This window comes from Catharus ustulatus, chromosome 3 (genome assembly GCF_009819885.2).
Source record: "Catharus ustulatus isolate bCatUst1 chromosome 3, bCatUst1.pri.v2, whole genome shotgun sequence".
NCBI lineage: Eukaryota > Metazoa > Chordata > Aves > Passeriformes > Turdidae > Catharus > Catharus ustulatus.
In genome coordinates, this window is record NC_046223.1 from 32,375,911 (window position 1) to 32,400,158 (window position 24,248).

General features: G+C 47.4%; 1 protein-coding gene across 2 annotated transcripts in view; it reads left to right on the forward strand.

The window, feature by feature from the left end:
- The first annotated feature begins 2,060 nt into the window (after positions 1-2,060).
- The window catches only part of MDGA1 (MAM domain containing glycosylphosphatidylinositol anchor 1), a 137,436-nt gene continuing 115,248 nt past the window's right edge, over positions 2,061-24,248 (forward strand). The window contains exon 1 of one of the 2 annotated variants that reach the window (XM_033053755.2): positions 2,061-2,508. In XM_033053755.2, coding sequence (XP_032909646.1) covers positions 2,382-2,508 — 127 coding nt within the window. In that variant the 5' untranslated portion in view covers positions 2,061-2,381. The remainder of the gene's footprint in view (positions 2,509-24,248) is intronic. The other variant, XM_033053756.1, reaches the window with a different exon arrangement.

Here is a 24,248-nt window from a genome sequence, read left to right on the forward strand (position 1 = left end):
TTATCCAGGGAGTCACTTGTTCGTATGACAACTCAGTGCCTGCCGGGTCGCGCACCCCTCGCCGCGGGGAGCGGGCGCGGATGCGGGGCCGGGAGCCCCAGGGCTGCGAGCCAAGCCCACGCGTGGCCCGAGGAGGAGCCGGAGAGGAGCCGCTGTCGCTAAGGACACCCGCATCAGCCCGTCCCCGGGAGCCCCGGCTAGGCCAGCGCTGGGGAAGAGGCGAGCCGGAGCCCGGCTCCCGGGAGCAGAGCGCGCCGCTAAGAGGGGTTTCCACGGCGCTGGCTCCGCTTTACGGTCTGGCTCATTGCTATGGACCCGGGCCAGGCACGGGTGGGCTCGCCAGCTCGGGGGCGAGCAGCTCTAGGCTTCCCAGAAAGCAGCGTTTTATCTCCCTAGCAAAGGGATGGCAAAGCAGGGCCCCGCGTAGCCCCCGCTGCCGGTGGTGATGCTCGGGGCCAGCGCAGCATCCTCTTCCTCCTCCCGGCCTCTGGCCCGGGCATTACGCTGGGTCACGGGGAGCTGGGCACGCAGAGCTTCCCCATTCCAGGTTTCATGTAGGAGCATCACCACGGCCCGGCCGCCAGTCCGGCGACACCGCGGCCCCGCAGCGTCCCCCGCAGCACCCCCGCCCCGCCACACCGCTCCCTAGCAGCATGCACAGGGCAGCCCCGCCAGCCTGCAACCTACCTGGGGGGCCCCAAAAAACTTTGCTGGCACCAGCGAGCGCCAGCACGGGAGGCGGCCCGGAAACCTGAGCTGCCCCCCATCCCTTGGCATCTCAGGTCCCAGCCGGGAGAAGCCGACCTTGTCGCGAGGGTCCTGAGGATGAGAGTACCCCGGACTGACAGCCGGTCTCCCGCCCGAAGCAAGTCCCTCTTTCTCCCACCCCTGCGGTCTTGTCTATAATTGGGCCAGGCGAGGCGTGGGGAGGCTCGCAGAATTGGGCAGGAGGCAGGGCTCTCCCCAGCACACCCGCTTTAATTGGCTCCTTTTTTTTTTCTTTTCTTTTTTTTTTTTTTTTTAAGCGAAGGGGAATGAAATGGTGAAGAGGGTAGGGGGAAAACCTGGAAAGCCAATAGAGCAGAAAATAAGGCGCGGCTGGCAGAGGCGCAGGCAGGGAGGTGCGAGGCGCCCTCGGGCAGCCCCGGACGCCCCGTCGGGGGGCGGCGGAGCCGAGTGCCCCGGGGCCGGCTGGGGAGCGGTGGCGTTCCCGGTAACTTTTGCAGGAGATTTTGGCGCTTCAGGAAAAAGGGTGGAGTAGAGACCTCCCAAGCGGCCTCCAGCTGGCGTCTGGCAGGAGTAGCTCAACTTTGTCCGTCTTCTTGTCCCCTCACTGTCGGCTACCTTCCAGTCGCAGCCTGTTAGTTCCCACCAGGAGCTCCGGCAGCCGTCGAGGGAGAGACACGGGCCCCTGTACAGCTGCAAATCCTCTGCGAGGCGGGCGGAGCAGGCAAGCACGGAGGCGACGCACCCACACGAGGCTGGCACACAACATCAGGGAAAGTTTTGAAGGGCGAAGGACCTGGCAGGTTGGGGAGGAGGCGAGGAGAGCCCGGGCTGAGCTGCAGGCGCAGCGAGGGTGCGTGGTCTGCCTGCTCCTCGGTTGTTTCTCCCTTCAGGCTGGTTGGGGCGGTGCAGTGCAGCTGGGGGAGCTCTTGGGAGCCGCTTTAAAAAAAAAAAAAAAATCCTTCCTGGATTTGATTAATTACAACAATCCCCTCCTCAGAAGATCTGGAAAAAAGGAGCGAGAATCACCTATCCTTCCTCCGCCTTTCAGCAGCTGGCTCCTACCCCCCACCCTCGCTTCCCCCCTTTTTCTCCACCTCCTTCTCCTTCTCCCCGTCCGCTCCAGGGGCTGCGGCCAGAGCCTCGTCAGGAGGAGGGAGGGTGAGGACTCACTCAAGTTGGCCCCAGTTGGCAGCACTTCGGGCAGCGCGGGACTTGGGGCAGCGCTCGGCAGCTCCCGCTGAACAAAGGAGCCCATTTCCCGCAGAGATCGGGGGATAGCGCCGGGCTGGCCCGGGCCCTGCCCCTACCCTAGCCCGGTGCCGGCCCGGTGCCCCCGGGCTGGCCTTTCCCCGTACCCCGAGTGCGGGCGCGGCTGCCTGCTCGCCTGGAGATCCTCGATCAACCTGGCCAGGAAAAGCGGGAAGCGGCACTCCGCGTTTCTGCCCTCGCTGCCTCCTTCTAGCTCTCTCCCTCCCTTCTTTCATAATTCTTTATTTCTTTTTCTTTTCCCCTAAATTTCAATTTTTACCCCCGGGCTGCCCCTGTGCGGGGGGTCCCCTCCTCCGCCCGAGGGGCGCCGGTGCCCGGCGCGGAGCGGGGCGCATGGGGCGGCGTTTCAGAAGGCTTTCGGCTGCTCCTTGCTCCCCCGCCGGATGCTGCCTGAGCTCTTTTGGCTGTTTTTCTTCGCCGGCGATGAAGGCTCTGCCTTGAAGATGGACATGATCTGTTTTTTATTGCTGTCTCTGGTGCCGGTGTACAGCAGGGGACAAGGAGTGTACGGTAAGAGACGCTGTCGCTGTTTGCGAAGGAGGGGTGAGGGGTGGGGGGCGAGGGCGCAGACGGCAGCGGTGGGATCAAAGTTAAAAAGCACCTGCAGGAGAAAGTAAATGATGCCGCCGAACCTCGTCTCAGCCTGAGCGGAGAGACTGACGCAGCAATAGGGCTTCCAGCGCCTGTAGCTACTTCATAATTCCTCGCCGTAACCTCTGGCCGCCTCCCATGTACGAGTCCGCCGAGATGGCACGCAGGGACCGCCGGCGGGACTGCCGCCGGGGGAGCGACTGGAGCCCCGGCCCTGCCTCCCCTCTCCCCACCCGCCTGGCGTGGGGACGCCACGCTGATGCCGGCGGGGGCGGCTCCGGGAGCACCTCCGAGTTGCGTTTTCTTTGGGGCAGGGGGAGGACGGAGCATCCCTTCTCGGAGATGCGCTTGCGGGTTTCCTTGGTCTCAGGACCACCGGCACGGGGAAGCAGGGAGAAGGGCGGCCGGGCTGCCCGGGCTGGCTCCCTGGGTGCCGGGGGATGCCCGCTCCCAACACCGGCACGGCTCCCCCCGCTCCCCACGGCCAGCCCCGCCGGGATCCCCGGGAGGGAGAGGCGAGGCTCTCTGGTTTTGCACGCTGTGGAACTTTGCTGCTGATTTTCTTCTTAAGGTGATGGTGATGGTGGGTGGTGGTCTGTGGCAGAGATGATGCCGAGCTGCTTGATTTTTTTTTTCCCTTTTTACTATTATTATTTTTACATTTACGGAGCTTACTTCCTCTCCTTGCATGCAGGCAGGGTGGCGAATGGCGAGCTCGGGTGGTCTCCTCATGAGAGGTCTGGCTTCCGCAGCCCCTCAGTGCGAGGGCAGAGGCGGGGATGACACCCCGTGCCGCCGAGCACAAGCCCCGGGCTGAGAGAACACCCGGGATTTACTTTAGCCAGACGTGCAACCCCCCTTTCCCTCTCCCAGCCCTCTCTGAATTCTTGCTTTACAAGATCTGCATTTCCAATACACTGGGAAAAAATAAATAAAAGCAACCCACAAGACTTGTCTCTCATAACAAGCCGGCTTTATCTTAGCTTACAACTCAGTTGTGCGTTGCTGTTAAGTCCTTCTGGAAGGCATGCCACTGCCTCTAACAAGCCAAGCTCTCTGAGCTCTGAAGAGAGACCCCAGTGAGAGAATCCAGCCCCCCCGCTCCTTCTTTTTTAACAGCACGCAGCCAGTCTCTTGTGTGAGCTCTGGCAAAGATCAGTTCAGTCTCACTGACTATGGGTAAGTCTTTGTAGGTCACTTTTTAATGATGTATTTCTTTAATGGAAACAATTCCTCCTTTCTCCTTGAGGACTGGGATGTTAATTTGAGTTTGGGTCTGTTTTGTAAAATAACCATTTTAAATAGAGGGTGTTTAGCTTCCTTTATTTTTTCTTTCTTCTTCTTCTCAGTATATGTCTTTTCTCCCAGTCTGCATATCCAGATGAAAATTGTATGACCCTTGAAAGGCTGGAAAGATGAGGAGTAGAATGACTTTGTGGTACAGAAACCTGGACAGGGCATATAATTTAATCCTTTAAAACATGTAATCTGCTTCTAGCTGAACTTTTATTATTTCACTTCAGCGTGTTTGTTGCTGTGTAGCTGTCAGTAGAATGGACTCACTGCTTAGGATTATAGCAAGAGGGACAGAGCTTAAATCCAGGTTTGCTTAAATGCGCTTTAGAGGGTTGCCTGTTGTATTTTTTCATACAGTTCAGTGAACTTGCATTTGACAGAGCTGCTGCTACTAGATCTTCAGAATAACTTACTGATGTTTTTGTCTTTTTCTCTCAGAGAGAGAGTGAAGAAGCTGTGTACAAAAGAAAGCACAGATGCAGACATACACTAAGAAGAAGGCATCCTTTTAAGCCAAAATGGTCCACTACTTCAATCTGTTCTCTTAGCTACACAAAGGGGAAATCTAGTGTCTTCCTTCCTCTTCCCACCCCTACCTCTTCAAACTATCGAACAACAAGAGCCTTAATACGCAGTTGTGGCTGAGTGCAACCCAGAGCAGTGTCTCGTGGAATCAGCACGCTGCAAACTTGGACGGTGACTAATAGTTTTCATATTGTCCTTACTAATTCTGCCTTCAGTCCACTACCCTGGGCTGATTTCATGCCTTCTGCAGCCAGCACTGTTTCTTTGGATGTGAGATGGCTGTTACTGATGGCTCAAGCAGAGCTGGATTAATATTGTTCTATGTGCAAGGATAAATAAAAAGCAGGATTAGAAATTAGTCCCACTGCTCCCCCTCCACTTGGGTTTTTCCTCTATATTGGTCTCTTGCCATAGCTTTAAGCTGTGCTTCAGCATTCTGTGTTGTGAATGTCGATCTCATGTGGCACCTAATGTAAAAATTATGGGAACTCAAGTGTCACGGTTCAGATCTCTTTTCCTGCCTTTGCATATTGGCAGTGGAGACTGGCGGAGACATCTATATGGGTCTATAAATATATTTTACTTTAGCAAATCTCCTGAGATTAAATCAGATTAAACAAGATAAAGTATCCATGTGATGTACCCTTTAAATAATACACCCACATGGATGCGCACAAAAGACCTCTGTCTGGGAGAGCAGAGTTGTTGGAGAGGTTTATTGAGATGAATGGTATAAATAAAATGTGTATAAGGGGGGTTCTGGGAAAGAAGCATTTGCAATCGAGGTGCAATTTAATTAGGAGTCAAGGTGCTTTTTGCCTGCTACCTGAAGAGGCTTGTTATATGAATTGGCATTTGTTGTAATGACTGAAGTGTGTCTGAAACCCTCTTCTCATTAACTGATCCCATTCTTTCAGCCTTGTTTGTTGCAGTGAGACAAGGCTGGCCTGATGGGGAAGGCAATTCAGCAGGCTGCCAAGAGGCAACTTTTACCAGTCTTTTGTGGTAGCCTATTTCCCAGACTGCATGTGCTTTTCAGTCCTGGTGTGTTAATGCAGCTGGTCAAGATGAAAAGCCAACTGTAATAGATCCCTAGAAAATGTCAGAATTGAAGAGGAGGAAGGAAGAGGTAAGGAGACAGGGGACTTGCCCTTCACAGCTTGGAGTTACCAACACTTACAGAGTGTAAGTTAGACTGAGGGGAGGATTGGGGCGTGGTGGTGGCATTGAAAGGGAAAAGTATGCCTCTTACCTCCCACTCTGCCTTCTAGATTCCAGAACTTGGGTAGCTCTGGTTTGGTGTGCACAGTGCTGCTGCTGTGCTTGCTCCATGTGCAGTGTATAATTAACATTTCTGGGTTGTCCTGCAATTAGCACAGTCCCACTGATCAGCAGCAGCCTTTCAGGCAGAATAAGAAAGTGGGATGTTTTGCCCCCTGCCTCTCCTAATTCAGCTGCAGAAAAGGCATTGCAGGAATGGGCATCACAGTGTGTGGTGAGGAGGTACATAGAGCAAGGTGATGGAAAGGGAATAAAAGGAAATGTTTAGGCTGAGAAGCAAGGAAAACTGCCTGGCGCCATGATCAGAGGAACTGGATGGGCTGCTCTTGAAAATGGCAGAGTGAAGCACTTGGAGTGTCAAACAGTCCTGCCCTGACCTCAGAGGTGGGGAATAAATGACCTGTGAAGGCTCTTTGTTTTAAGAGACACCATCACATTGAATCGACCCTGAGATGCCACTACAGACAGCAAAAAAACCCCAACCCCAAACTACTGGAAGACTTTTTTCTTGTGTCTGTGATGGAGAGTGTCGTAGTAAAACATATGCAGTTGTTTAGGCCGTAAATATCCAAGCTTTTTAATTTCATGTACATATGACATGATTTGTTGCCTTCTCCTTTTACCTATTTTTTTTTAAGTAAAACCACTTTTCCTAGAGTTTTTTTAATGTAGGCTGCCTCACACCCTCTTGCAACCTGTATGCGTCCATGTCTTCTGCTGTCAGTTTCTGGGGCACAGGCACTCTAATGTCACCTGGAACCTGCTGATCTGAATCCATCCCTCTCATGTGCCTCTGCCTAGAGCTGTTTTGCCAGCAGTAACAGGGGACCAAGACATGGAGCTCTTCAGCTACCTTGCTGTCCTCTCAGTGCACCCTGTGTCCTCAGAAATGGCTGAAGAGATGGAGCTGGCACCTGTGAGCCTCTTCTTGGTTGATTGTGTTGGGAAAATGCAATGCTTGAGCACAGTGACCCTCCAAACTGAATATGTGAAAATGTGTGTGTGTATACATATTTACATGGATGTATACACATTCTTTGTTATCAATCATTTCTCTTTGTTGTCTAGATCTTAAATCTGTGTTGGCCTAGGCTGTATACAGTCTTTTGAGGAATGAGTTTTCTAACTGGAGTGCCATAGGATTAGTTTCACCAATGGTATTTGGTTTGGTGCAAAATTTGCATAGTTCTTGATCAACGCTTTAAGGTCAAGGCATTAAATCTGTCCAACTCAGTGCTCAGAATGCCTTGCTGTTCTTCAGTTGTAATGTGTCAGATTCACTCTTCTGTGACACTAGAGCCTCTGGTTTTAGGTCAGGTCAGTAGCTTCACACACCAGATAAGCCCTCAATTGACTTTAATATGCAGTACTAGAAAACTGACATTATCCTCTTGACAGGTTGTTTGCAACTTGCTGGATGAAGTCAAAATATTTCACTATAGGTGTCATCAGAAACCACCATCCTATGCTAATTTTTGTGGGAACATGAAGACAGATGTTGAATAATTTGACATGAGCAGCACAGCTTTTAAAATTATCACCGTGTCAGGTTCGTACTGGAGTTTCTGAAATATATATGTATGATTTCAGATGAGTTTGAAAGAGGGGAAGGTGGGTGTAGTAAGTGACTCCCAATAAGTGGAAGATGCTGCAGAAGGTGGCTCGGGAGGTTCAAGACAGTAATTCAGTAGTGGCAGTAAGGGGTGCTGTGCTGTTGAGGCTGCTGTTCTTATTTTAAAGATAAAAATGATTTCCATGCTGGTAACTCAGGGATCTTGTGACACTTCCCATCAACCAGAAGCCCTACTGTTTTGCCTGTGTTTTGATGAGTTACTGCTATTCTGCTTGCTTGAATAGAGCAGTTTCAGGCTTCCAGTGCCTCCCTCCATACACACTGTGCTCTCTTGGTTCATTAAGCATAGTCTATTAGCATTAAGCTAAGAATCATGCCTGCATGGCTATGGCTTCTTATCAGAAGGGCAGAGGTGGGGGGGGATGCAGGGAAAACCCATTGCCAGTGTGCTGATAAAAGCAGTAGGGAGAGATGCATTTCTACCAGTGAAAGGCAGCTTGGGGTGGAAGGTGTTTCTTATTCTTCATGGAAATGTCCTGAAACCTACCTGTAAAAGGCTTTTTTAGGTGGCATAAGCTGAGTCCACAGGCAACTGGTTTGCATGTGCAGCTCTGGAGAGACAGCTCATCGGTGAAGTTCTCATCAGGTGAGATGTTGGTATCTTTTGTGCATCTGTGTTGTTGTCAGAAGGGGTTGTGTTTTGCTGTGGTGAGCCCTTGAATCCTCTAGACAAGAGGAGTGGATAATGTTGGCTTGTTCTTGGAAAGGCTGTGGGTACTCACATCTGGTGATACAATACCTGTTTCTTTAGGCCATCCCTGGCAGTCCAGATTTTAGGTATGCTGAAACTGTTAAGAAAATTTTGACACCGTTTCTGCTCTCAAGCAGTCAAGGTGAACACACCCAGTGCCTGTGTCCCAGACCCTTTCTGCTGATCACCATCCTCTGATGTGGTACAGGTTTAAATTCAAAAGGGTAAAATGTGCCAGTGACCCGTGGGCTTGTGGAGGAAAGGGGAGAGCTAAGGCATTGACAACACACAGCAGAATGCTGATCTGGGAAGGCCTCCAGGATCCACCAGAGATAGTGATGGGTTGAGAAGTGGAAAAGGAGAATTTGTGTGTTTTGTGTCCCTGTGCCCATGTTTAACTGGTGACATCTCTACTCTGGTGGGACTCAAAGTACTTGGATTTGAAAAGAAAAAAGAGCTTTCATCTGCCTTTCATTTGGGAAAAGCGATTGAAGAAACAACAAAAGTTTGTTTCTTATAGCTAAGCACTTGCCTACTGTTTAAATGAACAAATTAATGTGTGGAGCTGAGACTCAAAAAAGTGCTGCATTAAAGAGCTAGGAAAGAGCTTGAGAAACGGAGCAGGAAAAGGAGATTCTGGGCTATAGCTGATCTTGTCTCAACGAAATTCAATCGGGAGAAGGGCTGTTACCACCAGCTTAGCCGGGACAGCCCATGATGGGAGGCAGAGCGCCTTGGTGCCCAGTGTCAGCTCCTTCTAGATTCCCGCTTCTTTTCCGTGCCTTCTGCCCAGGCAGAAAGCAGGCGGCTGCTGCTCCCCCTCCCACCCGAGGCAAAGGCTGCCCGTCCTTCCCCGTCCTGCCGGCGGGCTCCTCTCCAGCTGTGGCAGCGGAGCACATCTGGGCGGCGGGGCCGCGCCTCCGCCGCTGCCCGGCAGAGGGAGGCGTTGCGCGGGGCTGCCCGGCGAGCGCCCCTTTCCCGGGATTCAGGGGCCGGGATTGCCTCCGCGGGGACAGCAGCCGCGTCCCGGCCGGACACGCGTGCGGCAGCGCCCGCAGGGAGCTCGTTCTTCGGGCGGGACCCGCTCTCCATCCTCCCGGCATCTTCCGGGGGCTGAGTGCCATGGAGCTGCCGCCTCCAGGTTCTGGCGCGTAGCTTTGCCTGTGTCCCGGTTTGTTTTAGGATCTGGACCTCAAATTGTACCCAAGCACTACCTCCCCTCCTCGTTTTTGTTTGTTTGGTTTTTTGACCATTTCTCCTTTTCTATTTGTTTTTCCTCTCTTTCCTTCCTGTCCCACTCTCTCCTGGATTATGAATGTGCTATTCTTCCACCCCTTCTTGGCCATTTCCAAACAAAGACTATGCAAAAAAGTGAGTGCAGTGTAGTTGTGGTTTGGGGAGTTTTGTTTTGTTTTGTTTTGTTTAGGCTTTTGTTTGGGTTTGTTTGGTTTTGATTCTCAAAAAGGTAGGATTAATGCAATCTGAATGGATATGAGGAAAGAGGGATGGCGTGCATGGCCTTGCTCTGGGAGAGGAAGAAAAGATGGCAAGGTGATGTCTGACTATCAGGCTTTAAAATTCTCAGTTGAGGTCATTAATGCAATTTATCTGTAGTCTTGATTCTGTGATGCAACAGAGCTGAATGGCCCACAGCAGAGGTACAGGATTCATGCTCGTGCTTTGGCCCTTGGAAAACATGGCTTAGGGACCCTAGCCTAGAGCAACAGTGTCTTCTGGGCATTGTGGCTGCCTGCAGGGAGTTCTTTGTACCATTGTATTTGCCACGCTGTATCCAAGGTCAGCTTCTGACTACTAAAGCTTTAGTTTTAATGCCCAAATGCTATATCCCGTGGCTGGCAGAAGGAGACACCTAAAGTTAACTAGGGAAGTAGAGAGGCAGCTGAATATAAATGATTAGTTCTTTAAATTTTCCACTTGTTCCTCTAGACTAGGCAATATGGTTACTCCAGTGTGTGCTTGTGACTGTGTTCCCAAAATGAACAGAGAGCTTTATGGTTCTGGTAATGCTTGAACTCCTCTGAGAAAGATGCTCCTTTTGTGAAGCACTCAGTGTTCTCAGCATTGTGCTAGCAAGGAATAGTTGTGTAGTTATATACAGTTATATATGTCAGTGGTTGTGCATAGGGCAGGACATCCCACTGGGGACAGCTGTGGTGCTGGAGTGGTCTGGTGATGTGAAGTCACCAGCACTGCTTTGTGAGCAGGTCATGGCTCTGTGCTGGGTTGCAGATCTCCAGGGAGAGTGTGCATTGAGGCAGCAAGCAAGGACCTCAAACAGCTTTTATTGCTCTGGCCAGACTCTTGCTTTCTTGTGGCTCCTTTTTCTCTCATGCTGCAAATCACTCATGGCTGTTACCCTTCGCTTCAGCTTGCATAGGGGAGACACCACCAATGTAACTAAAAATCCTCCTGGCTGTGATCTACTGGCTTGTGGTTTCTCTCCTCTGTGAGCTGTAGTGTAGGACAAATGGCATCCAGGTACTTTTGCTGGGTTTGTGTAAATGGAAATGGCAGGGTGAGGATAGCAATTGCCAAAGGTGCAGTAGGAACGGCAGTTTCTGAAGACAAATTAGCAAATGTTGCCTAAAGAAGAACTGACAAAACATTGAAAGCTAAAGTCAAGCTGTGAGAAAAGCTTTAGGATGTCTGCAGGTGGACATTTAATACAAGAGTAACTGCTTGCTATTGCAGCTCCTGTTTCAGAAGGAAATGGTCCTTCACTAATTAGCGTAAATTGTTTTAAAATAAATGTGGATGGGAATCTTGTGCATCTCTTGTGTGCCTTTGTGATGAAATAAAATGGAAAAACAAAGATGTGATTCAGACAGATGTTTGAGAAACGTGTCAAAATGGGTTTTGCTTACAAATACTGTTTCACCTTCTGGTGCTTGTTGCGTGCCTTGCATGGCAGAAAAAGGCATTCGTGGATTTAGAGTGAAGAATGAGTGTCTTTTCTTAAGTTTAATAAATGGATTGCTCTGACTTGGAGCATTCCTCAAAATAGCAAAAAAGTGAGAAGATGAGGCTCATAAAAGTAACCTGAGCAGCAAGGGCCAATTGGGGATGGGAGACTGAATTCCCCTGCCAGTCAAGTGAATACAGCTGGGGTTTTAAGAATATTTAACTGGTAGGGGCATCTGCAGTTGATAGACCCTTAAAATTCCTCTCACAGTGTGCATATAGGATTTCTTGTGGGCTTATGTGTTTCCCATCCCTTTAATATCTATGAACTTCCACCTTTACAAAGCTTCTGTTGCCTGGTTATTCCACTCTGTGTGTGGTGAAATGAGATGGAGATTAAGTGATTTGCCCATGGCAGAATGGAGAATCGAACATCAACAAAGTTTTAACCATCCTTTTCTCTCTGGTAAAGTGCAGCTGGTATTAAGTGCAATCCCTGTGGCTGATAGATCCAAGTAAATACATCCTCAATAAGAAGGCATAAGCCATTGAAAATAGGCTCTGATCCAGTTATAGCTGAATCAAGCATTTTAGTAAGAACACAAAACCGTATTTTGTCATTCACTACTAATTTCACTCATCTTTGACACAGGTTAGGATTTATTTTAGGACACCCTTTCAAGTTCCTCTAGAAGTTGAGCCTTACTGTGAAGCACAGGGAGAGACAGCAATCTTTCAGTTGTGGCTACACACATGGCTTTGCTGTGCTTGGATCTGCAGAAGGATCAGTTTTGGAAACTGTTGCCTTGCTGCAACAATTTAAATTATTTTGCACTTGATCAAAGAAGCAGTATTTCTTGCTATGAAAAACTTCTGTAATGAATGGAGGAGGTTAAATGACTATTGATGGTACCCAGTGGAAAGACAGAAAGGCTGTGTTTGCCATGAAGGAGCAAAGATTTGGGATGGGAAGAAAAGCAGGTACATGATTAAGGACAGTGCCTAGGACAAAGGAGACAATGTGATATTGAGTGCTATGACTCTTAAAATATGGCTGGGTGCCAGAGCAGAGCACAGCTTTTGAAGAAGCAAAAGGGCTACATGAATATTCCAACACATTTTGTCATTTTAAGTATGTGCTAAACCGTATTCTTAGTTTTCTTACAAGTATGAAGACAGAGAGAAATTTCTAGTGTTTGTTTCCCAAATGCCAATGAAGACCAAAAGGACTTGGTGTCAGTGGTATTTGTTTGACAATTTGACTTACGGTGCACACACACTACGCCTACGCAGAAGTGGGACTGTGACTTGTGGTGCACTCTTGAGCTAGCTTTAAATTAGGAGTTTTGATTACTGATTGCAGTGCAGCAGCAACAGCGTGGAGCTCAGCCTGGCCTGTGCTCCAGCCACTCGTGCAACATCCTGAGTGAGCCCTGTGGTGTGTGCTGATTCCCCTGTGCCTGGGGTCACCCAGCAGCGACATTCTGCGCTTGACCCATTGATAAATAAACAGGGGGCACCTACACCAGGTTTTCATGCAACCTTTTGGGTTGCAGTGCAAACAAATGGAGTCGACTCAACTCCTGCCTGTGCATGGGAATCCTGTAAATCCAACTCGCTGGCTTATTGTGGGGTGCAGCTTGAAGTTTGACGGCTGCAGCAGCTTAGCAAGACAAATGCCAAGGTTCTTCTTGATCTGGTGTCTTTCAAGCAAGCATAGATGCAGGAGTGTAAACTGGCTTAATGCAGTTTGTTGTGGTGAAAGAGAGCCCCTGAACAACAGGTCGGGAATTAATCTTTCATTTTGAAAAGCTGTTTCTGAATAACTCCTTGCATAGACAAGCCCTGTGTTTAGCTGTGATTAAGTTTCTAAATTGTTTTTTCAAAATAGGATAGTCAAGCTCCTGTACCATGTAACTGCATATGACGATGTTACTCATAGAAACTAAGCCCCAGCTTTGATTAAAATAGCACAATAATAGTTTGTGTTCTGGCTGGTCAGATGATAAGCAGCTCAGCACTTTCATCCTTATTTCAGCAGAAAAATGCAATTGACAGTAGAGAATGACTGTTTACTATGATGTGCATGATTAATACCATAAATCTTTCATGTTGGGATGTTGGGTGAGAGGCATGAATATCACCGCAACAAATTGAAAGAAGCAATTTGTTACATATTTGTGGTTGGTAATCAGGCTTGGAACTCCATGTAGAAGGAGAAATTAGCCAAAGTGAATGCTAGTTTCTGAAACCAGAAACCACTCTGGCATTTGCTAAGCCTTGGCAAAGTTGCCATGCTGATTTTTGCAGATCACAATGAGCATATGTACCTACTTGTGGCTGATGGTTATTCCAAGTGGCCAGCAGTAGTGCGTGTGCTATTTGACAAACAGTTCTGCTTCTTGGATTATCATGGAGACATTTCAAAGTATGTTTGCAGCATATGGCTTGCTTAAAGAGATGGTTTTAGATAGGAGATGTTGGGTAAAAAGCAGTAGATCAGCTGCTTATCACTCAGCTTCAGTTGGGTCAGCAGGGCATTTTGTACAGACACTTAAAAGAGCAGTAGAGAAAAATGAGGAACCAGCCCTGCATCACAGCAAACTTTGTTTCCTTGCATAGAACAGTGTGCCATAAAGCTCCAGCAGAACTGATACTTAATAGACAGAGTTTGATTTAAGAATTACATTTGATTGTCTCAAAGCAAGTCTAGAGGAAGCTGTAAGTGAGAATGTTGGAGGAAGGAGGCCATGCTTATGAGCTTTTTGCTTGCTAGCCCTAAATCACAACTTTGCAGAAGAAGGAAATGGGAAAATGCCAAAAAGTACTAGGATCTCTGATGTGCTTGGTGAGGTAGACAGGGAAAGGAGAAGAAAATGTTTCTAGCTATTGCTGGATAAAAAAAAGAGAGAAAAAAAAAAAAAGTAGATGCTGCTGGTGTGTAAGTTTGAGGAATGAGAATACTTCTTTCTTTCATTGATCTCACGATAATACCCATGGCATTGTTGCTGTTGAAAGTGAAAGATTGGAAGAGCAAGTGAGAACTGCCATCCCCATCAGGCAGAAGCCTTCCCTGAGCAGGATTGCACATCTGCCAGAAAGCAATAGCAGTAAGTTCAGGGTCATGTAAAAGGGGTCTTGGGGTCTTCTTGTCTTAGCACCTCCATTGCATGAAAGAGAGGGATAAATGTAGCATTTATGTATGAACTTCTAGATGCTTTTTTTTTTTTTTTTGAGTCCCAGATGCTCTGTGAGCATTGCTGATGTCTGTGGGTGAACAAATGTGGGTGACACCAAGGCTGGAGCCCAAATACCAAGGTGGTGTCAAATGTGTGATTCTTTGTAATTAAGGGGATCACTTGCTGAACTAACTGATTTTTCCTGCATTGTATTTCTCCCTCTTTGTCTGATTCAGTGAGTCATTGTAGTTAGTTTTCAAGGCATGTTTGGCTGATTGGATTTTTGTTGATACCTTAGCGCCCATATGTGCTTTGTCACACCTGCTCACCTCGATGACACGGATGGCTTTTTATTCGTTAGCCCAGGAGAAGTGATGCTGCTGTGGGGGTGTGAGCAAGCGGCCCTTGTGCCTGTGATCTGTGAGCAAAAACTTCTGACCAAACTCTGACTCAAGCTTCTGCTACTGCCTGACCAGGAGAAATGCTTGAGTTTCCTCAGTTAGAAGCAAGGTGGAGGAAATCTTAGAGAATTTGCTTTCCTGGATACAATTTTTTACTCTGCTGTGCTACTCCTTTAGATGGCATTTTAATTCTAAGACAAGGGAGTTAAATCCAACTGAGCTGTTGTTCTCATAAAAATGCTGGCCTAAAATGCTGCACATAATGACTTGGTTCCTGTTGCTGTCAGTCTTTCTTCATGATGTTTTTATTTTAAAGACTTCAGTGTAAGCCAAATAGCAAAAACCCCAAAACATAACAACCAGCAACAAATAAACTGACTCTAAAACACAAAAAAAGTTCAAATCTGTTTATTTCTTCTGCCTTTCTGCTTGTGTGAATGGAAGGTGGTGCCATTTGTCTGCCTCAGACAGAGGTTTTGGAGATGATGTTGGTGATCTCAGTGAGGTGATTCCATCGGGATGTGAAAGGAGGGGGCACAGACAGGGCAGCCACATTTTTTGTGTGGTATCCTGCCTCAGTAGTTTACAGTTTTCATGGACACCTGATATTTTTTTACCCCCATCCCATCACCATTAAATTTTCACTCAAGACATTTCTAACTTTAAACTTCAGTTTAGTTTCCACTTGGCTGCATTGGTGAATATCTTTTCATCACTGCCTAGTTGTTGTGGTCACTGCTTCTGCCAATCTCAGGCACTCCCTAAACTGCCTTTGGTGAGCTGCTGCTGGAGAACCTGAAGCAGATCTGTCATCAGAGCACAGAACATCCTGGAGTATGAACCCCTCCAGAAAGTGTGCTGACTTTGTCTAACCAGAGTGCAGTGCCTCAAGACTTAGCTCTCCAGGTAATGTGCTGCCAGAGATGCCAAGAAATGTAGTCATGGTTTTTGGATCTACCTTCTGACATGGTAGGGGGATTTCTTGTTTCTCTTGGCTTGAAAAGTGCCTGGGCACTTGGATTTCAAACACCACTACTCTGGAGGACTTGGATTGTGCTTGTGGTTATTCCAGAATGGGATAATTCTTACACTTGACCTACAGATCTTAACTCTCTGCAAGTCATGCCCCCACTACATTGGCCAGTCTGGAATAATGGGAAAAGCAGTCTTTCTTACCCCAGAAGATTTTTCGCTCTTTTATCTGATATATGATACCACTCAAATATCCTTTTCTAGTGACTGCAGGCCTGTCTCTCCTTGCTGTCTTGGAGGTAGCTGGCAAGAATCATTTGGATTTCTTTTTTATTTTCTCCAGCCTTTGCTTTCTCACTGGATTGTTATGCCAGAATAAGAGGGATATTTCCTTCCTGTTTCTTAATTGCATTACAGTTGTTGAAGTTTTTTCTCCTTTGTCACCTGTGTTTGTTCCCTAACTTTTCTGGTGTCCTTAAAAAGGGCAGCTAGAAGGATGGGACGTAAATAGAGCTAGTGTTCAGGATCTCACATTGTTTTGGAGATAAGGGCCTGCTGGGGGGCGGGGGGGGAGTCTTTATCCCATTGTCACCACCTTCTTCTCATGTGCCTTCTCTCTTTCCTCAGTTCCTGTAGCTTCCCCTTCAGAATTCTTCCTGGATTCACTGTGCTTAAAATAATACTTGTTTGAACAATAAAAACTGTATTAAAGGGGCACATTATTTTAAATACACATATTGGCTCTGAGGGAGAGGAGTTTGCAAAGGAAGGGACTGTATGCCTTCGTACATAAAGTGAGTATGTCAACAAAATCCTGGAAGAGGTCTGCAACTGAAGAAAGCCCTTTTCCCCTACTTCCTGCATGCTAATTCCAGATACAATGGAAATTCCTATGGCTGAAGCAGCAGCAAAGAAAACCCAAGTGATGCCTTTATACTGAGTTGCAACACTGAAGGCAAACAGCAGCTGGAAGCTTGGTTTGATCTTTTTGTATGAATAAGATTAAATAGCAGGCACAGTGCTCATGAGGGGTATTTTCCTGACCCTCTTCTACAAAGCTTTTGAACACTTGTGAAGAAGCACAGGGTGTTCTCAGCACCTGCTGAAGGATTGGTGGCTGGAGAGCTCAGCACAGCAGAGAAACAGCTGAGAAAGACCTGGGTATCATGTGCTTAGATTGCCCTGGTGTCCAGAGTGGATGGACATCTCCACTGTGTCCATATCTCTCCTTTCCTTTCTGTTAATGTTTTTGTATTTATTTGTACAGTTTTGACATTTACATGTACCATCTCACTGGGGTGAGAACCTGGCCTGGTGGTCATTGCTGGAGCTGGGGGTCTGGGATTAGGGCCCATCTCCTGGGTCTCCTGGGGGCTGTGAGTGAGATCAGATGTGATCTGAGCCCTGAAGTTTTCCAGGGCTGCTTCTGTAGCCGCAGCAGCAATCGCTACTGTAGTGTTTGCTGGTGTGAGCTTTCATCACTGCTTCCATTTTAGAGCAAGGGTGAGAGAACAAACTTACTGTCAGCTGCTTTGTTTTCTTTTTTCTGTCAAATAGCTTTTCAGACTCCCAGCGCTCCCTTATCCTGCCTTTCTTCCTAGAGACTTCTTTCCAGCTTCACCATCTTCTTTGTCCAATTAAGCGTGTTGATTTGCACACACAAATTCAGTTCTATGATATTCGTAACACAGGCATTTTTGCTCTTGTTGCCTTTATTTTGTTTTAGAAATGTTTTTGTTGCCTCTTTCTTGGGCAGATACGTTCCCGGATCACTTGTCCATCATCTCATCACCCTCCAAGAAGTGCGGGCACTAGGTCTGTGAGTGCTTCTGGAGCTGATGTGTGTCCCTTAGCACTGCCCTGCCTGGTGGGACTCAGCTGGGCCAGGGTACCTCTCAGCCCAGTGCTGATGCTGGAACAAAGCCAAAACTCAACTTCCACATGTTCTAGGACAGAATAACTCCAGACACTAAATTCCCCTAGGTGGAGAAAGAAGCTGTCTCCTCAAGATACTTTTGTGCTCATAATGTTTGTTGCTGCTGGATCAGTGTACTGTTGTTTCTTGAGTAACCAATGAGTAATACATCCAAATCTGCAGTTCTTCTGGGGATGGATAGGTTGAGTTGAGGTAAGTGCAGACCTTTTTGCTGAAGAAAAGAATTGCAGGAGGTTCTCACCTACTTAAATCATAGAATGACCCTCCTTTTTTATCTTTCAGGAGTCTCAGGTTTGTGACTCCTTTCATAGCAGGTCTGTTCTTCCTCCCCAGTATTTGGAGGCTCTCCCTCAGGAATGTGCAGCCCCTGGATGGCAGCAGCCAGGTGCCTTAGAGGAGCAGTGCACTTGTAGGCACTGCGGCAAAGGCATCACTCATCCATTTGGGAACAACTGCTTTTGTCTCTGATAATCTGCTGGATTTCTCTAGAATCCCTGCCTGGGGAAAGCTGTGACATTTTGTGTTGTGTTGGGAGCTCTGTGGCCACCTTCCCAGAAGCTCTTTCTGGGTTTTATGGTCCTCAAGGAGGGATGTGGTACAGTGACTTCCTACTGGGGAAAATCAACACTCTAAACAGAGCAAAGTGTATGTTTGTTTTTAAAGGAAAAAAAGTTCTGTTTCAGCAGGACTGAGCTTGCAGCTAGTCTGTGGTAACTTTCCATTCCTCTTACATTTCTCTGGGAGACAGCAAGGTCCAGAGATTTAAATCTCCATGAAAGTAATGGTAATTGAGGACTCAGTCTGAATCTCAGTGAAAGGACTGATAAAAGTTCCTGCATTGCAGCCTGGTTTAGAGGTCCTAAACCATAAAAACCCTTGTTAATCTCTGATAGCATCTGGAATAAAAACAAATCTTAAAAATCAACCAAACCATACCAACTAAGTCAAAAGAAAAGTATACGCTAACAAGTCTGATGTCCATGATAGTCCTTCATGGCTTTGGTGCTTACCTATTTTATAAATCTATAAGTTTAAACCTGTTTTGTGTGTGGATGCTTCATGGAATGATTGAGGTTGGAAGGAACCTCTGAAAGTCACTTGGGAAGTCCAGTCCTCTGCTCAAAGCTGAGCTACTTTGATGTTAGAAGTTAAGGCAGGATGTTAAATGCCTCATCCAGATGAACTTTGGTCTTCCCTGAGGATGGAGGATCCACACACTTTCTGGGCCCCTCTGCTGGTGTTTGACCAACTTTATGGTGAAATAGATTCTGTCTTTAAAAATGTGAATTTCCTGGGTGTGTCTGGTGGGTTTTGCCCTTCTTTTATGTGCACCACTGAGGAGAGTCTGGCTCTGTGTCCATCTTCCCTCCATCCACCCCTTCCCAATTAAGCAATGCCAGTAAGTTCCGGCTTGTCTTGTTTTAAGACTTAGGAAAAAGCCCAACCCAACCAACCAAAGAAACCCACCCACATTTTTCTCAGCTTTTCTTCATATACCATATGCTCCACCTGCCTGGCCATTTTGGTGGTCCTTCACTGGACTTGATCCAGTATCACATACTGTAAGTACTGCTTTCTGAAAAAATGTCTCTTACATTTTCTTTCATTGAGGTTGTCTTTGCTACAAGGTATTTATAGCCTATCCTCCTCTTTAAAGTTCCTTGATTAACATACTGTGATTAACGAACTTGTGGTGCAGTCTGCTACAGACAAAGAGGGAAACTGAAGATGTACTGGTAGACGTGTGTACATATTCCATTATGTGTAGCATAATGTGTGCTGACAATTATACTTAGTAGTCTTCCACAAGTGTAACATAAAGATTAAACAAAGATGGGGTTAGAGACAGTGGGAAAGGGTATTAAACCCCTTGACTACATATGACAGGGAGTAAAATAGCTGTGTGTGTGTGTGTGTACTCTCATGTGTATTTGCATGTATATATAACACATATATATTTATTTATTAGACACACAAGTGGTTTTGCAGGGCTGCCCTTGGGATACCCAGTCTGTTTCCTTGAATAGGAAGCAGGGGATGTCCAGCAGATGCCCTGTGCTGTGTGCCAAGTCAAAGGAAGAGGATCCTGTCCCCAGAGTGCAGCAGTAAGCGACTGGGTAGGAAGAAAGACATGCAGTTTCTCAGGGAAGCTTCATAAAGAGGATGGTGTGAGGTTCTGCTCAGGCTGTTTAGTTCGAAGCCACTTGTGGTGTGGTAATGTGACAGGGGCACCTCATCTCACGTTAAATGCTCCAGGGCTTCTTTATACTTCGAGTTCTCCATGGGTGCCCGGCTGGTGGCTTTGCTTCACAGCATGATGTGCAGGAGCAGGAAGCTGAAGATTGAGTCGAGCTTTCTCTCTTCATTTGACACAATTGCAGGTGGCATGAAGAGTGGGATGCTGGGGTAGGAAGTAGAAGGAATTATTTTACTCCCTCTGAATTTTATCTGGGCAACATGCCCTATGTGAACAGTTGGTTTGGCAGCTTTTTTTCTTTAATGTGCTTAGTATCTGTGATCTATTTCTCTGTCTCTCCCCTTCTTGTAGGGCAATTCCCAGATTAAAATGAAATAGGCTCTAAACCAGCAAGAAAGGATTAGGAAGTTGGGATGGTTCATGTCTTCAGCTGTCAGAAACAGCACTGAATCTCTGTGAAAGGCAGCATTTTGCTTGTCCCTTTGCTGGTGAAGTCTTTCATAGAACAGGATGACTTCTGGTGTCTATGTAGCCCTCTGCATCTGAAATATAGCCCAGGTGTGGTTACACATCCCCATTGCTACCAACACCAAATGAAAAGACTGAGCTGTTGTTATTTTTGTTGTTGTTGCTATTATTATATTAAATTCCTGATATTGAAACCTTGCTACTGACCTCTTGGGTTTTCTGAGGGGGAGTGTGCACCTGAGTCTCCATCCTCCTGTGAAGATTTTTTTAAAAATTGTCTGCATATGGCTTTTTTGAGGGGGATGTATGGAAATCTTGCTGTTACTTCTCAACTATCTCTTCTGAGGGAGTGGTAGCACTGCAGTGTCACTAGAAAATATTAATGCATGTAAACATTTTTCAAAAGGCATTACATCTTCCTGCACGTACTTTATTATATTCCCACAAATCTGACTAGATTTGATAGATAGGTAGCCAGGGAGCAAGGATGGGGGAAGCATGCTAGAGAGAGAAGGAGGGAAAAGGGAGTGAAATAAACACAAACCTGCTGTAATTCAAAACAAGGTAAAATCAGATTGTGTGCTTTGGCTAATTTTCTTATTCAGGTATCGATCCAGTGGCTGCTCCAGAGTCTATTAGCAGTCAGCCAGTGAAAATATTTCCCATCGGGGGCTCTGACCTGAGACGGGGGTGAATCTATAGCAATTTGTTCAAACAGAAGAAAGCTTTTTCCTCTGATTTGTATTCCAATTTGCACAGCCTACAGAGGGGGGCCCCTTCGTGGGGGTTTGCAGGGTGGTGCTTCTCAAGTGGGAATCAAGCTTGAGCCAGGTAAGTGGCTGAAAAAGCCTGATTAAACTGTGAGCTGGGCACCCTGCATGTGCCTCCCTGGGCTGACTGGGCACTGCAGCAGGCTTGCCTGAGAGGGCAGTGGGAAAGCTTGCAGCCCAGGGGACACAGACCTGGCATGTCAAAGCTGCCCCAGAAAGGAGAAAGCTGCCCTTCTTCAGCCTTTTAAAGAGATGGGGAGAGAGGGCAAAAGTGGTTCCTGCCTCATGCCCATTCCTTCCCTCCACATGTGGCCAGGAACAGGTTTCCTGTGAGGATGGCTGCATGGCTCTCTCCACTGCTGGGTTTCAGCTCCATAACTGATCCCAGTTTGTTCCTGCTGGAGAGGGCCAGGGTGGGTGGTGCTTCTCAAGTTAAGAGCCTGCAATAGGGGTTTCTGGATCTCAGTGCTTTCTTGGAGTCTGACAGAAGCTGTCTGATAGCAAGAAGCTTGAGGTCCCAGCTTTCCAAAGCTGTGCTGAAGGTCCCTTCTCACTCCTCCCTGTTGGCTGCCTGTTCCATGATTGCTTTAGAAGAAATCCAGACAAAGAAACATAGTCTCAGTATCCCTTAAATCCAGATGCTGCAGCTACCAAGAAATCACAGTGGTGAAAAAACTGATGAAGTTAGCAAGACTCACGGCTTCCAGTGCCTTTTGGGTCTGCAGCAGGTCTGATGCCAACTGCTTCCTGCCAGCCCCATTCCAGCTTGGATATCTCCAGGCTTGGAGTTTAGCCTTTCTGTTGTGGCAATGAGTCAGTTGTAAAGCTGTGGTTGGAGAGATGTGCAAAGGTTTTGGAAAGACCTTTTATGTGCATGCAAGCATCCACTCTGAGAAGGCCAGAAGCATCAGGATTATGTCTTGAAATATGTTAGAAATGTTTTTCACTTCTAAACTTAGCTCCCTGACCAAGCTCCTGGTCCTTAAGTCTATATTGGGCTTCCATGGTAATAAGTGACACTATGCTGCCTATTTTCCATTAATTGCCCAAATGTGGGAGCATGAGTTGGAAAATCTGTTTAGTAAAGGTGGGAAGAGGGGGAAACCATCCTTTGTATAAAATACAAGGGTAAGAGTAGGAGGGAGTAATAGGGTGGTAGAGATGCTGCTTTTAGCTTTCAAAATTGACTAGAATTCTCCTCAGCCTTATTTATACTTGCTTTAATTTAGTATTGGTTACAGAAACACTTAGAGGGAGGAAGGAGGCAGGAAGTAGAAATAAATAATCACTTTAAATCTCAAATCTGTGCAATTTTTAAACCACAGGTTTATTTTTGACTTGGCTATAACTTTCAGGGAACCAGCCTGAGTACTGGGGAGAGAGTAACTCCAGCTTTGAGAAAGAGTGGGAAAGTTTATGAGATTTTAAAGCAGTCAGGTAGAGGTCCCTGCAGCTGATGGCATGAGGGGAATGTGCATGGGTACAATGACAGCAGCATTTTGTAATATTTAGGAGAGTATTTAACAGTATTGGGGCTGTGGAATGAGCTGATGCTGCTTAGCAGAAGGCTTGTTACGGTGCTGGAGGGGAGGGTTGGCAGAGAACACGCTCCTCTGCCCAGCTGGCAAGGATGCTGGCTGCTGCAGAAGGGCTGCTGGCCACATTCCCAAGGGAAGGAGAATTCCTTCCTCCAGGAGAGGGAAGGAGAATTCCCATTCCTCCAGCTTGTGTCATGGCTTTCTGGACAACAGGCAGAGTAGCTGCTGTGCCAGGCTTTCTGAGCGGGCTAGAGGGAGACAATTAAAATCCAAGGTACCACTTGCTTGACATGCACCAGTGATTGGCTCCCATTAGGTGCTGGATTTTAAGTCTTTCATGCCAGCTAATTGGTCCAGTGCCTGCCCTAAGCATGACCAATGCCCCAGGCTTCAGCAGAAAGGGGAATGACTCATGAAACAGAGCTGTCAAACTGCAGGTGCTTGGCCTTGCTTTGAATGTGTTGCCCTTTCATTCCACTGCCTCCTTCCTCCTGGGCTGTGGCACAAGCTATAGGAGGGAACTGAACTGTCTCTGTTGCCAGTTAATTTTGCAGTTTTGGTTCCTGTAGCAAAGCAAGCAAACTGTGCTTTGGTAGTGCACTGAGGAGATGGAACTCAGCTGGTATCAGGTTGTCTGCTTGCTCCCATGGGGGGATGTGGTACACAGCAACCTGACAGGAGCAGACTGCTGGGATAGCACCAAGCAGGAAAGCAGTTGGGGGCTACCTTGCCTTGGATGTAGGGAGAAAATGCTGGGAGTGACCCTTGCTGAGGGAAGCAGGGGTAGAGAGGGATAGTGCTCACAGGTTATCATAAGGACTTAGAGAAACTGTTTTCTCCAATTAACATTTAAAGTTTTGTAGCATATATTGTGGAGTATGGCTTGGAAATTACTACTGGGAAAGTAATACAGGGTGTATATAGAAACCAAGTGTGTCCCTGGGATGCACAGCACAGTTTGTTACAGGTCTCCAGAATAACACCCTCTTGGTGTTCCTGCTGTTGTGCAAGACAGATTCATCATGTTTCTCCTAGAAAGGATATCAGACTCTGTCTGGTTCAGGACTACAGCAAACAGCACCTGCTTTCTCCACCACCCCTGCTGATGTGTATTCATGTGCTCCTTTTAATGTCTTGTATGGTGTATTTCTTTTTTAGGAGGTGATACCACTGTCAGGGTTATTTCCCCAGGAATATGAGAGGAAGTCTTCTTTGCAGGCTGCACTTGCAATCTGCCTATTTATGTGCTTGCCAGCCCACATTGCTGTGGGTTTGGTTTGACTCAGGGGGAAGGCACTGCTCATCTTAAAGTCTCTTCCAGTTCTGAGTCTCATGCTGCACAAGGTATGTATGCACATGTGGGGCTGCATCTCCTCCTTGACTGGGTCTGATGCCCACCAGAGTGATCTGTTCAGTCCAATGGCCCTCCCTCCAGTGCTCCTGACCCTGTGCCATGGTTTGAACCCAGCCAACAGCCAAGCACCACAAAGCCACTCACTCACTCCTGCCATGTAGGGATGTGGAGAGAACTGGAAGAACAAAGGGGAGGAAACTCATAGATTGAGTTAAAGACAGTTTAATAGGGACAGTAAAAACTGTGCATGCAAGCAAAGCAAAACAAGGAGTTAATTCACTGCTTCCCATGGGCAGGCAGGTGCTCAGCCATCCCCAGGAAAGCAGGACTCCATCGTGCATAATGGTGCCTTGGGAAAGTAAAACACAGCAACTCCAAATGTTCCCACTTCCTCCTTTATCCCCCAGCTTTGTATGCTGAGCACAATTGTGTGTGGTGTGGAATGTCCCTTTGGTCAGTTGGGGTCAACTGTCCTGGCTGTGTCCCTGTCCAACCT